This window comes from Pelodiscus sinensis, chromosome 13 (genome assembly GCF_049634645.1).
Source record: "Pelodiscus sinensis isolate JC-2024 chromosome 13, ASM4963464v1, whole genome shotgun sequence".
Classification (NCBI taxonomy): Eukaryota; Metazoa; Chordata; order Testudines; family Trionychidae; genus Pelodiscus; species Pelodiscus sinensis.
In genome coordinates this window covers 28,722,685-28,738,815 of record NC_134723.1, presented here as the reverse complement: position 1 = coordinate 28,738,815, position 16,131 = coordinate 28,722,685, and the positions used below count along the sequence as shown (strand labels likewise).

Genomic DNA, 16,131 nt, shown 5'->3' with positions numbered 1-16,131 from the left:
TTCTCCAATTAGTCCAGATCATTTTGAATTATGACCCTATCCTCTAAAGCAGTTGCAACCCTTCCCAGCTTCGTATCATCCACAAACTTAATAAGCGTACTCTCTATGCCAATATCTAAATTGTTGATGAAGATATTGAACAGAACCAGTCCCTGCAGAACCCCACTTGTTACGCCCTTCCAGCAGGATTGTGAACAGTTAACTACTCTCTGAGAATGGTTATCCAGCCAGTTCTTCACCCGTCTTGCAGTAGCCCCATCTAAGTTGTATTTGCCTAATTTATTGATAAGAATATAATGTGAGACCATATCAAATGTCTTACTAAAGTCTAGGAATACCATGCCCACTGCTTTTCCCTTATCCACAAGACTCGTTATCCTTCCTTAATGAGAGGATTAAATAATTGTTTTTTGTTTAGGGTGATCCCGGTCGTCCAGGCCTAAATGGAATGAAAGGTGATCCCGGGGCTCCAGGTGTTCCAGGATTTCCAGGTATTTAAAAGTATTTTCAGACCAAGTTGGGTATACCTCTGTATACCTCAGTAATGGCCAACTGGTAGAGGAGAGGAGCCCAATTTGGGCATTCATGTTTTTTTCCAGGAAGCACATACTTTCCCTTTATAACAGTATTGGTTTGGTGTTTCAGGTATGAAGGGCCCCATTGGACCTCCAGGAGCAACTGGTCTTAAAGGTGATCAAGGCCCATCAGGCTCCCCAGGTATGACTTATGGTTGATGGTACCCCACCACTTTCTTGTCTTCAGAGAGACAGAATGGGACCCAAGTCTAGTCCTGGTATAACTTACTCAGGCCAGGCAAAGATATCCCAGCAATGGAATTTGTCCTTGTTGTGTTATGATATGAACAGCCGTGACAAACACCACTCATTGTTTTTAAAACTTTCCTTCCACTTTCCTAGTAAGGGAAAAGCCACGTGCATACCTGAAGTAGACCCAGTTGTCTTCATTCAGTGGAAAGAAGCTGCTCAGGAGAGGGAAGCTGATGATTTCCCTTCCTCCCTTGAGTTTTTGCTATTTGGTTGTTCCATGTTGACTCAAGGACACCATGCAGAAAAGGACTTTGGGACAGTTTAATGCCAGTAATAAAGCTGACTTTACTCAGTTTCCTTGGCTATATGTAACAGCCCCCATAAGAGTCAGTTCCTCCTTTTTGCTCAGGTGCAACTCAGAGCAAGTTGTTGCCATGACCCTCTAGTTGCAGTTTTTATTCCATGGATGAGATCCCCTGGCTGTTGTCATCTTAAAGAATTATAAGGCTGATGAGCTAATCAAACTTCCCTTTAGGAGTCTCCTCCGGGTCTTTAATACAAACGTGTTTTATCCTAGGTCCACCAGGCTTACCTGGCCCTGCTGGACAAACCATTGTAATAAAAGGTGACCCAGGTCCTCCAGGTCCACCAGGCCAGCCTGGACTGAAAGGGTCAGCTGGATTGATAGGCCCACCAGGATTGCCAGGTATGATCATTCTGGAGTGCAGGCTTTATTGCTTATTTTATAGGATGTGGCTAAGTAACAGGATGCAGTCGACAATTTGTTCTGGAGAGGTTCCTAGGTGTATTTGCTAAGACTTTGGTGAGTTTGCAAGAGTACAGATTTCATTGCTCTATTTATTTTTCTAGGTCAAATAGGCCTTCCAGGGGATCCTGGGCGAGATGGACTTCCTGGATTTGATGGTCCAGGAGGACGCAAAGGAGACAGAGGATTTCCAGGCCAACCAGGTATAATAAGTTCTCTAGTTCTTGTGAGGAGAGAGGGGGTTGGCATGTCAAACCAAAGCTCTTAAGAATGTAGACAAATGTCAGGACTTCTGCTTTTAGTAATAGGATGTCCCAGCTGTCTTGCTGTGAGAGAGTCCAAGGTGCAGTCTTTGATGATGTATGCTGTAGGCTTGTAAAAGTTATTAGTCATGGAACCATAGACTGAGTACCAGTATTGTTGCTGGATATAGTCCTTGGATATTGTTCTATTTCACTTTGTTTTTAATTTAAAATAAAACTCTTTGCAGCCTGTGACACATGGGCTGTGTCTAGACTGGCAAGTTTTTCCGCAAAATCATCTGCTTTTGCGGAAAAACTTGCCAGCTGTCTACACTGGCTACTTGAATTTCTGCAAAAGCACTGACGATCTCATGTAAGATTGTCAGTGCTTTTGCGGAAATACTATGCTGCTCCCGTTCAGGCAAAAGTCTTTTTCCGAAAAACTTTTGCGCAAAAGAGCCAGTGTAGACAGCAGAGATTTGTTTTCCACAAAAAAGGCGAAAATGGCGATCGGGGCTTTTTTGCGGAAAAGCACGTCTAGATTGGCCACACACACTTTTCCACAAAAAGTGCTTTTTTAGAACGGTGTCCTGCCAATCTAGACGTGCTTTTCCGAAAATGCTTTTAACAGAAAACTTTTCCGTTAAAAGCATTTGTGGAAAATCATGCCAGTGTAGACGTAGCCATGATGTATGGTTAGGATGGTAACAAACAAAGAGGAGTAGGAGCTGGGAAATAATGGGTTGTGTTTTTGCATTGAAACAAGGAATCAGAAAAACTGTCTCATGGGGAAAGAGAATTCCATCAGGTCTACGTGGAGTAATGACAGTTAACTGGGGAAGAGAAAACTTCAACTAGATACCAGCTAAACTCTGCTAAACACAAAATCCCATTCAATTTCAGTGATATTTGGGCTCTTCAGTGTCTGTCACTTTTGAAAATTGTATTAATCAATTAGCAATAGAAGGCAAATGGTTTCCTAGATTTCTTTGCTGAAGTATGTTCTAGCTGGGAATAAGATTATGCAAATAAGATAGCATTCCAAAGTAGCAGGCTAGTAGAATGCTAGAGTCATAACACTAAGGGCTGAATCTTCATCTGGAGCAGGCTGAAGTTGTAGATTAACTTGTACCAAATTTTCAAACAGCAGGATACAAAACAAAGTTAAGGGAAAGAATATGCACAAAGAAATTATATATCAGAGCTGGTGAGGAAAGGTCAATATTTCGGCAAAGCGGTTTTTCCTGGTTTTGGTTTGCTCTGTGCAATATTTGTGAGTGTAATTTGAAAAAATGTAAAAAGACAATGTCCTTAAAAAAGAACCAGGAAAGAAAAAGGTCCAGCTTTCTAAAAATGTAGTCTTATAAACATAGTTATTTAAGAGAAGTGACAAAGAGGGCATGCTGCAAAATTCCTCTTAAGTTCCCAGGCATGTTTTTTATGCTTTGCTCTAAGATTGTTAGGGCATATTTCATCTTCCATTCTTAGAGTTTGTTCCAAAGTCTGTTGCAGACTTTCTATTGATTTCAGTTGGTTTTGGATCTCTAGAGGAAATCTGTTAGCTCTGTTACTGGCTTGCTTTTTGACCTGTAAATCAAGAAGGCCTAACTCACCGGGCTGCATGTATATTTATGTGGGCTTGGTATGGCTTACCTACCGTGGACATAGCTAACTACAGTATTCTGTGGCTAGGGGCGGCAGGTATCATAGGCGGGGGAAGGCATTGCCATCCCAAACCGCCAGGCATGGCCCTGTCTACATTTTGCCACCAGAATGCCTACTGTAGGCATATTGGGGGTGGAGTGTTGCTACCCCCAGCACCCACCCTCTGTGTGCTCAAGCTGGGGCTTCATGCTGCCCTGCCTCCTCCACCCCTACCTTCACTCACCACCCGTGTCTGTGGCTACTACTTTCTGTAGTATCTGAGCCCCAGTTGTTCCCTGTAAGCTGAGCACTTGGGCAACCACTCAGGAGAGACTCAAATGCCACCCATCTGATTAGCAGCGTGCCCACAGCTGGACGTATGTGTTTCTATTGGTGGTGCACATGGCCTGGTGCACATAACATTTATTCCATTCATGGATGGAAAAAGTTAGAGGGAACATTGCTGAGCACCTCTCAATCATTAATGTGTTTATCCTCAGAACACACCTGTGAGAGATGGCAGTACTTTTAGTCTGTTATTTTATAGCTAGGGAACAAAGTCAGCAAAGAACTTAAATGACTTGCCCACAATCACACCAGAAGCCTGTAAAAGAAAGTATCCTGATAGAGCAGGGTAGTGCACAAAGATTTCCCAAGTTACATTCTAGCACTCTAACCACTGGACCAACTTTCCTCCTTACTGGAGCCATAAAGTACCTGAGATACACTGCACAGGCTAATTAGCAGGCAGTTGTGCTTGCTGTCACGTGCAGTTTAAAACATTGGGTTCTTCAGGGTTCTTTTTCAGACATGCTAAGCACTCATAGAGTATGTCTAGACTGCATCCCTCTGTCGGCAGAGGGATGCAGATTAGGCAGGTTGACATTGCAAATGAGGCAGGGATTTAAATATCCCGGGCCTAATTTGCATAAAAATGGCCACCACGTTTTGCCGATTCAGCACTTTGTCGGCAAAGAGTGGCAGTCAAGAGGGGAATCTGTCGAGAAAGAAAGCCTTTTTCGACACATCCCTTATGCCTCCCGCAAGGCTTTCTTTCTCGACAGAGGGATGTACTCTAGACATACCCATAGGCTGTGTCTACATTGATTGGCAAGATTTTGCGCAAAAGAGCTTTTGCGCAAAATCTTGCCACCTGTCTACACTGGCCGCGAGTATTTGCACAAGAACACTGATGTTCTACTGTATGAAATCAGTGGTTCTTGCGCAAATCTTCTGACGCTCCCGCTCAGGGATAAGTCCTCTTGCACAAGTGTTCTTGCGCAAGAGGCCAGTGTAGACAGGTAACATCAATTTCTTGCATAAGAAAGCCCAATGGCTAAAATGGCCAACAGAGCTTTCTTGCGCAAGAGAGCGTCTACACTGGAACGGATGCTTTTGCGCAAAAGCAAATCTTTTGCGCAAAGGCACATGCCAGTATAGACGCTCTCTTGCACAAATACTTTTAACGGAAAAACTTTTCCGTTAAAAGTATTTGCGCAAAATTATGCCAGTGGAGACGCAGCCATAGAGACAACTGAAGTCAATGGGAGTTTGGAAGCTGTGGCTGCTTCTATACCCAGGTTCTTCATTTCTACAGGCCTGCACTTATTTATAAAGCCCTGCACAAAATAAAATTTGTATCCACGTCTGCAAAAATGATCCACAGATATCCATATCCAAATGCATGGATGCAGATACCCCCATATATAAAGTAGATATTCACAAATTTGCAGGGTTCTAGATATAAAATTTGTATCCGTATCCCTATCCTCAACAACAACAACAAAAAGCCGTGGATATCTGCAGATTTGCAAGGCTATACTTATTTACCTTTTAAAAACCCCTGTAAAAACTGGGGAGAATATTCTCCTGACTCATAGTAGTGCTTGGACTTAATGTGTTCAACCTGTGCTGTGTTTCTTGGATGAAATGTGCTAGCGAAGTTAACAGATATGTGAACAAATGTTTGTGCTCTGCTTCTCCTATATCAACAGGCTTGCAAGGTACACAGGGACCCACTGGTCCTGATGGCTTGCAAGGTCCACCAGGGCCTCCTGGAACAGCTTCTGTCGCTCATGGATTCCTTATAACACGACACAGCCAGACTATAGACACACCACTGTGCCCACAAGGAACAACAAGGATATACGAAGGATTTTCTCTTCTGTATGTGCAGGGAAATGAGCGAGCCCATGGCCAGGACTTAGGTGAGAGCATCCATCATATGCACTATTGTCCGGTTTTAAAAGGGAAAAGAAGCTTCAACTTCTCATAATTCTCTGATACTTTGTGTTTTGAAGGTTATTCAGATAAGGGTAGGGGCTTGATTGCTGAGATCTGCCATCTCCATGGACTTGCATCTGCATTTTAAAGAGAAGCAGTCACACACTGAAATTCACAGGCAATTTTTCAGTTTGGCAATTCAAGCTGTGTACTCATAAGAGATGGAGAAGAATATGCAATTAGTGGTGGTTTTAAAAAAAAAGGAGGAGAGGAACTACATTTCCTTTAGACACCGTAAAATGAAAATTCTTTCCTCTGTCACAATTCATGTGTGTGTGTGTGTATCTACCTCTGTAGGTACTGCTGGGAGCTGTCTCCGCCGTTTCAGCACCATGCCCTTCATGTTCTGTAACATCAACAATGTGTGTAATTTTGCATCAAGAAACGATTATTCCTATTGGCTGTCCACTCCGAAGCCAATGCCAATGAGCATGGAGCCACTGACTGGGCAGAGCATCCAGCCATTTATTAGCCGGTGAGACATAAAATAGGCTGTAAGGCTTTGTATGGGATTTGAATAGGTTGCTCCTCTTGTTCCAATGTGGTTCTGAGCCTGCAGGCTGAATATTAAGACATGGTAAAAAGATGAATCAGTTGTATGTATTTCTTCTTTTAATGGCCATCAGTGTGCTATGTGTATAATCTTGTCTGGCGCCTCAGAGGAGGGGATTAGCAACCACTACTGCTTGTCCCTTGTATTTCTATGGTGCCTAAGAATGCACCTCCATCCATTGAGCTTGTGAATTTTTGCACTTTTAAGGGGATGCCATCATTTCAAAACATTTAAAAAAACAAAATAGTAAGCCAAAAGCTTTTAAACATCTGTTTTTACTTGTTGTTTATGTACAGCACTTCTTGTGCTTTATTTAGTATGGACAATGAAAGTAGACTAGACTAGTTTCCCTTTTTTAAATCATTCTCACCTTCTGGTTCTCAGATATAATATTTGGGATGCAAACACTGCAGGCCAATTCAGGCAAAAAGAGACTGTCTTGAATGGACCTGTTTACATTTCTGAAAACATTTCTGTTTATATCAGGGTTTGTGAAACTTGAGTAAAAAAGCCTACAATTCTGGGCCAAAATTACTACCTCACAAAGTCCTATCAGCTCTGCTCTTTGAATAGCAGATAACCGTAAATTGTTCATCTGGGTATATTCTCATGATTTATGTATCATCCACAATGTACTAGAGAGTATGAACACATACAAGGAGACACAATTAGTGACATAAAGAACACATAATTGTATCTTGTGAAAAAGAAACATGTTTGCTAATTTCCTTTCACCTAAGGATCCCCAAGTAGTTAGCAAACTTTACAAATGGCCCAAATTCTCAGCTGGCAAAACTCCATTGCCTTTGGGGGAATTTTACCAACTGAAAATTTGGCCCTATATATAAATATATTTCAGTCATCGTTGAAATGTAGTGTCCTGTGTGACACCAACAATGTGCAGCAGCTCTATATCACAGTTTTAGAGAGTGAAGAATGCCTTTGCCAGGGGTGAGCAGAAACTAATAACCAACATGGAAGTTGGTCTGGATGCTGAGTCTACCAAGCCTTAATTTTTTATGAAAATGTCATGGAATCTTTAATGAGCCTAAGTGGTCAGGACATTGTCTCTATTTTGCATTGCAAGCCAACACAGAATTGTTGCTCTTATTGGGCACAAAGTTTTAAAATTTTGTAAGGACGGGATAGTTGCTGAAAGGTACCCAGAAATAGAAGCTCTTCCCACTTTGAGTCAAGAAAGGCCTCTCTTTGGGTCATCGGGTAGAGATTATGCAATTCTCTGAGTAGTTGTCCCTAGCTGTGTGCATATGCCTATGAGCTTTCAATCAGAGATTTTTTTATAGCAATGTCCATATGCCCATACCTGTACCCTATAAGTGTTTGTGCTCCAATCCATTGGTGAATAGGGCAGGGGCACCCAACACTGCTCCATTTCCTTCTCAGCCATCTATTTCTAGAGATGGACAGTTGTAGGGCCAGCTAGATTTAGCATTACTTAGCTTGTTTACTTTTTCTTTTCTTTATTTTGTGGGGTTTTTTTGGTTTTGCCCTATGCAAGCTGCTTTTAGGATAAAAAGTTCCTTTATCCTTTGTTTTCATGGTCAGGACTTCCTTCCCTCTCTCAACACCTTTTTTGTCTGTGGCTGTGGCCTTCTGGGGTTGTACCCAACCACCCTGAGCTTCAAACCCTGCCACACTTGCCAATGGTCTTTTCCCCTTAGTGACAGGCATTCCTGCCCCTTTCACTAGCTCAATGAATTTCATGTACCATCGAAGTGTAAGGACTGCATGGGAAGATTCCCTACTGCTTTGGGTTCTGAGTTGTTTTCCAGCCTCCTTCCCTGTCTCTCCTCCATACATCATCCTCAGCCATGCTGAAAACCTAGTGACTTCTAGAGACCAGCTTCAGAGGCTTTAAAGCCTTAAAAAGAAGAAGAAGAAGAAGAAGAAGACCAGCACCCCTCAGTAGAGAGCCAAAGAAGAAAGAGAAGTCATCCTAGCAGTTAGGAAGCAAGAAGACTCATAAAGCTTCTGCTTTCAGTCTGTCTTGCCACTCAAGCTAGCTGGACTATGAGATGTATGGTCACTCACAAGAAAAATCACAACACATTGCAATTTACACTCAGTCCCCAGAGACCAGTGACTCACCCAGGTCAATTTGCACCCTTGATCTTCCTCCAAAGACAACAGATAGTCAATTCTATTGTAAGCTAACTAAAGTTTTATTGGCTAGGAAAAGGGAAGGAGAGTTACTAAGAGGTCTTTACGCCTGGCTCAGAATTTTACCTCTTTGCTTCAAACACACCACCTGTTCAAAAGTGTGAGTCTAACTCAGAGTTCTCAACTCTCTCAATTGATGGACACATCCCCACAAAGTTTGCATGTGACATCTCGCTTGCATACTCAATAACCTTCTGAATTTAAAAACCTGGGCTTGTCACAGAGCTCCATAGAAATCCACCTGGTGGTTGTTATAGTCTTTCACATATCTGCTATGGGGTATTCAATATTTGCATACACTATGACTTCTAGGTTCATTAAGCGTTTGACCAACAATTTTCCTCACACCAAAGAGCCTACCTACTCTATCTTTGAACTTTAGTTCTCCACTCATTGAGGAATCCACCCTTTGAACCTATGGGGAACTGTTCAGTCCTCCACCAGTCCTTCAAAGTCTCCTTCTTTTTTAACTGTAACTTCAGGCAGAAGGGTAAGGGAGTTTGGAGCACTTGTGGCAGATCCACCCTACACAGGGTCTTATCAACACAGTGTGACTTTGTGACCCCATTCTTGCTTCCTGCCCACGGTTTCATCAGACATCCACATCAGCCAGGTCATTCTGTTGCCAGTCTTCATCCCCAAACACTTCTGGAGAAAAAGTCAATCTTTACATACGGACCATGAGAAGAGCCCTCACATTCTGTCTCCACAGAACTAAGCCCATCAGAGCTTCTCTTAGATTATGTCCCTTTTGCAGCCAGGATGAAGGGAATCCCTATTTCCATCCAAAGACTTTTGAAATAGGTTTCAGAGTCCATTACAGAATGATACAGAATGTAGGGTGTGTGTCCCCGAGCTAAGGAGCCTGCCCATTCCAGCAGAGCACAATCCACCTCTACTGCCCTTCTTTAGAACATACCCACAGTGAACAGGCCTGGCCAAACAGTGTGTGGGGCCCAAGGCAGCATGGCTAAGCTGGGTGGGCAGGAGCAGGGCAGTGCAGGGCCCTGAGTGAGCAACTGAGTGGATAGGGCCGAGAGCAGGGCAGCGTGGGGTCCTGAGTCTACAGGGCCCAAGGCTACTGCCTCACTCGCCTTGCCCAAGGGCCGGGCCTGCCCACAGTAGACATTTATAGATGCTGCCTGGCTGTCCATGCACTCCTTTCCCCCAGCACTATGGTAACTGTGCAAGCTTCCATGATAGATGCAGCATTTGGTGTGGTTGTTCTCTAAATTACTAGATCCCTCTCCTCGGCACCCACCTCCACAGTTGGAGCACTGCTTGGGAGTCACTGAAGCAGAGCATGCATAGGGACAGCTATTGAAGAAGGAGAGGTTAATCAACTGTACAATAACGGGAGTTCTTTCAGATGTTTTGTCTCTGGCGGGGCTCCACTACCTGCCCTCCTTCCCCTCTAAACTGAAGTCCAAGCCATGCTAGATTTCCTAGTCAAGAAAGAACTGGAGCAGCAGCAGTCCTGCCTTCCCCTATATGCCGTTGAACTGAAGAACAAGGTTCTATAGGGCACAGGTATGGATCCACAGACACTGCTATCAGATATCCTGATGAAAAGCATATAGGTAGTGCTCACAAACCCCTAAAGTGGAGCAGCCTTAGGAATACATCATCTCAAAGAACTCCAGTTACCATACTTGTAAACAATATCTCTGAATATGAGTCTTCACTGTGGCTTTGTGGAAAATATTACGGGGCCACTTTCTGCTACTGCTTATGTAGCTACAACTCCATATGAAGATAATGGGAGGTGGGCCCAGCAGCAGGGCTGACAGACTTGCCGAGCCCCTGGACCAGGTAAGGGGGGACCCCTGCTCTGTGCCCCTGGAAGGGGTGGGGCCTTTGGTGGAAGGGGCAGGACTAAGGTTGGGCAGCCCTTAGCGCTGCCCATGTCGTGTGGTGCAGCTCTCCAGGAGCGATTTAACGGGCCCAGGGCTCTGACTGCCACTGACACCACAGTAGCAGCGATGGCACCAGGAACTCTGGGCCTTTTTGTATCGCTGGGTTCTGGGGAAATTGCTTCTTCCCCCTTCCTATTCTCCTCCCCTACCCTCATAAGCATGCCTGAGCCCAAGTAACAGACAAAATTTGGCTTGCGTGTCCAGCTAATAACTAGTTAGAATGAAAGTGCAAGAACATCTGTTTTTAAGGTCATGTTTTCAAATCTTGCCGCTATCCATAATGCACTCTTTCAATAATGGTTTGGATGGTCTGGATTAAATGAATTGACATTTGGAGTCTATTACTTTGAGGACTTTACAGTTTAGGTGCAAACCCACTATAACTGGTGTACTTGTCAGCAGTCTCAGGGCCAGATCCAGTGCCCATTGAAATCAATGGAAATCTTTCAATGGCCTTTGGATCATGCCCAAATTACTCTGAAGACTGAACTCTGTGTACTGACCTGTGACACCGTTCCCTTGAACTCAGGATTAGTGCACAATAGGCAGGGGAGTGAGGCAAGTTTGAACTATCATTGTATGTATTTTACCTATTATGTTGAAAACCAAAGGACTTTAGCAACAGTGCTGTCAATCTGGCACTTTTCAAGGAGTCTAGTCTACTATGTATTTTTCAACAGAGGTCCCCCAGTATTGCCAGACATGGCACACAGGGCAGCCATCTGCCATGAGAGTAGCCGGGGCTGAGGCTGTGTGGTGGCTTCTGGGTCTGGGACCACAGTACTAAAAATAGCACTGTGGCCCCGCCTCCAGTCCCAGAACATGGGGTGTCAGGACTGGAGCCAAGGCCACGGTGCAGCTGCTCCTGGGCTGGGGTCATGGTGCTATTTTTAATACCATGGCCCAGGCTTCTGCTCCAGCAACCCACCCTGGCCACAGCTCTAGCCCTATGGAACAGCTGAAGTTTTGGCCAAGCCCACATGGTGGCTAACCAGCTGCTCCTGGGGCAAGGAAGCCGCCTGCCATGTGTCCCCACCCAATAGCAGCTGAGCAGCCGCTGTGTGGCTCTGCTAAGGAGCTGGACGGGGCTCAAATTGTTGGTGCGCACCTGCATAAGCGCACACCTTAGAGGGAACTATGGTTGATCCCATTAGAGATTAGTTTTTTTGTAAAGATATTGAGTGCAATCAGATACAATAAAAAGTATTTATCTGATGCAGAGGATAAGTCTGCATTCATATAAAACTACTATTACAGGAGCCTCTCTTACGTTACTTTTTCCCAATTTTTCCTGTAATTTCTCTAAATTCTCCTGAAATAAGATTTGTATTTGGCTTACTTAATATATTATTTTAATGTTGTCATGTTTCTTTTAACACTCTCCTCATGTTCAGATGTGCAGTGTGTGAAGCTCCAGCAATGGTTATAGCTGTTCATAGTCAGACCATTCAAATTCCATCATGTCCACAAGGCTGGGACTCTCTTTGGATTGGTTATTCTTTCATGATGGTAAGGGCCTCTTCCTTTCTCATCACATGTCCTGTTAACTCTTTGTGGTTTGTACTACAGATTGAACCTCTCTAATCTGCCACTCTCTAGTCCAACAACATTCAGCATGATTTTAGTTAGCTGGATGACCACTTATCATGGGTTTGGCCAAGTTTCCCACAGGCCCATAAAGTTTGTTTACAGCCATCAGTCCTGGCTTTAAGTATTCTGTGCTGTTATTAGCTCTAATTTACCACTAAATGTCTTCTAAAAGCCCTGTAAGCAGTGGAAGTGTGGGTAATGCTGATAAACAGTGGGAGGTCAGTGTTGTCTGGCAAATTCTCTGGTTCAGCCCTGGCCAGGTCCCAAGGGTGCCAGACTACAGGAGTTCAATGTGTAGCTATTTTGGAATTTTCTGTTACAAATTACAGTGGTTGCCATTAAAATGACATTTACTTATAGTTGCCAACTATGGTAACTGAGAGGCCAGTTGTTTCCCACAATACGGATGCCAGGTAATTGGTAACCTTAGGTAAATGTTGTCTACTGCATTGTCTTAATGAACATGAATAAAGAATTAACTTGATTATTTTTGAAACAGGGCACCTTCTTCTAGTGCTGATGGATCCGAATTTAATGTACAAGTTTTCTTTTTTAGCACACGAGTGCCGGTGCAGAGGGCTCTGGCCAGGCCTTGGCATCCCCAGGCTCCTGTTTGGAAGAATTCCGCTCAGCTCCTTTCATTGAGTGTCATGGTCGTGGTACTTGTAATTATTATGCCAATTCATACAGTTTCTGGCTGGCAACCGTAGAAATATCAGAAATGTTTCGGTAAGAAAGCTTATTTCTTGAACATCACTTATTATGTACTGAATGCATTTGGAATCAGATTTTTTTAAGGACAAATGCTGATTTAAATTCTTATTTGAAGACTTTTTAATTAATTATTGTAAAACTGGTAATTTGTGCCCTTGTCTAACTGCGTTTGTCATGCTTCCTAAGACCAGTTTTTCTGGAATTTGTTTACTTGGTAAAATCTTTTATATCTTGTCGAAACTTGCTCAGGTGCATTCTGCTGCCTATTTTGCAAGACTTAGAGTTGCTTTCTGCACACCCTTACTCATATTAATCAGTACTTAATTCCAAAAGTAAGTCCCATGTAATGAGTGAGACTGTATCAAACAGAGATGCATGTATTCAATGTAATGATGGCTGAGTCTAATAATAAATGATCACTTTGTATTTTTTCTTGATATTTAGACAATTCTGATATCTCAGATATTGTTTGCAGTAGCACAGGGGTGAAATCCTGGCCCATTGAAGTCTCTAGGGCCACCTTAGGACACCCTCAGGGTCTAACTGATCACCATATGTGGGATCAGGAAGGAATTTTTCCCCCGCGTCAAATTGGCAGTGACTATGGAAATGTTTTGCCTTCCTCTGCAGCATGTGGATATGGATCACTGACCAAAGTTATCTAATGTATCTCACTTTATTGTCATGTCTCTGCTATTGAGGGTTCTCAGGTACTGGTACAGACTTACAGGCAGATGATAATTTGGTCTAATTTTGCTTGTTGGGTTTTGTGAGAGTGCTGGGTGGTGTTGGTGGCTGGCGATATATAGAAGGTCAGATGAGATGATCTGATAGTCCCCTGGCCTTAGACTCTATGACCTAAAATTTACTATCTTTTAATTATCAATCGCATGTCCCCTTACACAGCTGAAAGAAATAATGTGCTAAATCTACCATCTTTACATTTACACCTAATTGGATAGTGGCAATTTATTATGAAATAATTACATTCAAATGAGAAGTCCAAAGATTACAGATGTAAAAGCTTCTATGTTGGGGAGGAAAAGATGCTGTTGTATTCCTAAAAGATACGCTTTACTCAAGTCAGTATTTGTGGACTTCACCCAACAGTCTGGCTTGTTGGGCTGAAATAGTTTGCTGGCACAATATCTTCCACACATATTGAAATACTCGTCAAAAACAAACAGCTATCAACTCATGAGGGATTTTAGAGGGATTTTAGAGAGAGTAATGAAGTAAGTGCTTGATGAAGGAAGGTGCTAAGCACACACAGTTCCCTTTCTGGGCAGCACTTAAGCACATCTTGAAGTCTTATTTATGTGAACTGCAATCAACACCTTGCAAATTCAGACTCCAGTAAAAATAAGAAAAGCTAACCTTGTGTTTTGTGTTTCCATCAATCAGTAAACCTCAATCAGAGACATTGAAAGCTGGAGACCTGAGAACACGTATAAGTCGTTGTCAAGTTTGCATGAAGAGGACGTAACAGCTTGAAGAATTTTTGTAAAACAATGAGATTTCCTAGGGTGCACTGTCTTCCAGCTGTAACAATGGTGCTACTGTGCGGGGGAAAATACAGAACAAATCCAAACTGTTTTGAAAGTGCAGATTTCAGGTGTACCTCACCAAAGTGCCAAATCAAAGCTGTCTGGTACATATTTGACAAAAGGACTAAGACAAAGGAATTTTATCTCTTGGAAATAGAAAAAGATGCCTGAGGTTCACAAAGGATCAGAAGATGAAGTTTTTATTTCTCTCCAAGTACCAAAATGACACTTTTTTGATCAACCAAGAGAAAAACAACAAAACACAACGCACTGAGTATGTTTAAAATAATAAGACTGCAGTTTTGAAAACCACTTTTTCATGGTGCTACTAACCCTACTGTATCCCAGGTTTTTAATATGAAATGTTAAGCTTATTTCTCTTTGTAAGTAATTAAATGTGTATATTGTGTAAACACTTTAGTTCAAACTTTGTTATTTAGACACAACTCAGCCTACAATAACTCTTCATAAAAAGTGTATTAAAAAAAAGTTTAAAACTACTTTAAAACATACAGCAGTATTTTATACAAAATCAAGGGCAGTGGAGAGAATACATACCTCTTACACCAAACTACTACTGATTTGTAAGTTTTGTTTCCTCCCTCAAGTTCCAATCTGACTTTATTTGGGAAATGTATAATAATTCTGTAGTCATTTTGATCTGGGTTTTAAAAGTTTATACTTACTTACACCATGCTATCAATGGTGTTGTTTTGTGCTTAGAAATCCAAACCATTTTAAAAGGATTTTTTTATTCTGTGAAAATGTGAAATGTTTAGCCATATCCTATGTCCTTTTTAAAATAAAACCAAGTCTTATTCTTGATTTAATAGTAACCAGTTTGGTTCAGCAAAAAATACCCCTTGGAAATAACAAATTGCCAAAACATTTAAGATTATGCTTACAAAATTTTCTATGCTCTGAAATGGTGTCATGTATATTATCCAGAATAGCTGTACACTCTGAAAAAACTTATGAATGAAATAAAGCAAAAACTGGCTAAAAGTGATCTTTTTCATATTTATAAATGTATCTTCTAATCATTCTTATGTGAATTATATACATCCATCATGGATTTATACAAGGCAACATTTTTTGTGTATGTATAATTCACTAAAGGTCATAGAGATCCTTGTGTTTTGCATCAGTATTTAAAAATCCTACTGTATCTGTCTTGGATTGTTATACTTTTTGCAAAGAAGTAATCACATTTTGTACACAACTGTTTGTGTGTGTTTGATTTCTATGTTCAATACTATTTCTTGCATTATGTTTAAGCATTTTACCACTCCCCTACAAAAGAAGTGTCTGCATATTTTCCAAGTGATCAGCCTTCTTTGATATATTAATTGTATTTTCCCACCTTCACCATTTATTGGAACAAATTTAGCCTGAAAATTAATGTATTGCTTTAGGAAAGTGAAGTAATATTTCAGCTTATTTTGAGCAATGTTAACTAATTATCAGTGACATCTGGCTAATGGCTGTTGTGCCCTGAAATTCTGATGCCAACTATACATTAGATTTTCAGCCATTCAAAAAAAAAATCCCTACTGGCAAACTAAGACTCAGAAATGAATTACTAGGCTAGGTGGAATGGAGTTAACAGTTGCATTTGTGTAAATATGAAAATGGCAATTATAAAAAAGTTTACCTAAAATATCACCGTGTCACCATTGTGTTTTTTTAAAAGTTAAAGGCTGCCTCATGCTTTGTTTTTAAATGAATAACAGTGAGGTACTGGGCCTATAATTCAACCACAGAGTTCATATTCACCCTTTTGTGAGTTAACCTGCAAAGTCATGCTAGGAGAGAGTGGAAAAAAATCAACCACATGTTCTCTTCTGCTTATTTTATTTGGTTGATTTTACATGTAGGCTGCGTCTAGACTGGCATGATTTTGTGCAAATACTTAACAGAAAAGTTTT

General features: G+C 41.8%; 1 protein-coding gene across 1 annotated transcript in view; it reads left to right on the top strand.

Annotated features, from left to right (window-relative positions):
• The window catches only part of COL4A5 (collagen type IV alpha 5 chain), a 145,537-nt gene extending 129,672 nt beyond the window's left edge, over positions 1-15,865 (top strand). Inside the window, exons 43-51 of the mRNA XM_075940947.1 lie at positions 419-491; positions 646-717; positions 1,345-1,473; positions 1,638-1,736; positions 5,414-5,626; positions 6,000-6,177; positions 11,747-11,861; positions 12,499-12,671; positions 14,061-15,865. Of these exons, the coding sequence (XP_075797062.1) occupies positions 419-491; positions 646-717; positions 1,345-1,473; positions 1,638-1,736; positions 5,414-5,626; positions 6,000-6,177; positions 11,747-11,861; positions 12,499-12,671; positions 14,061-14,142 (1,134 nt within the window). The 3' untranslated portion in view covers positions 14,143-15,865. The remainder of the gene's footprint in view (positions 1-418; positions 492-645; positions 718-1,344; positions 1,474-1,637; positions 1,737-5,413; positions 5,627-5,999; positions 6,178-11,746; positions 11,862-12,498; positions 12,672-14,060) is intronic.
• The last annotated feature ends 266 nt before the right edge of the window (positions 15,866-16,131 follow it).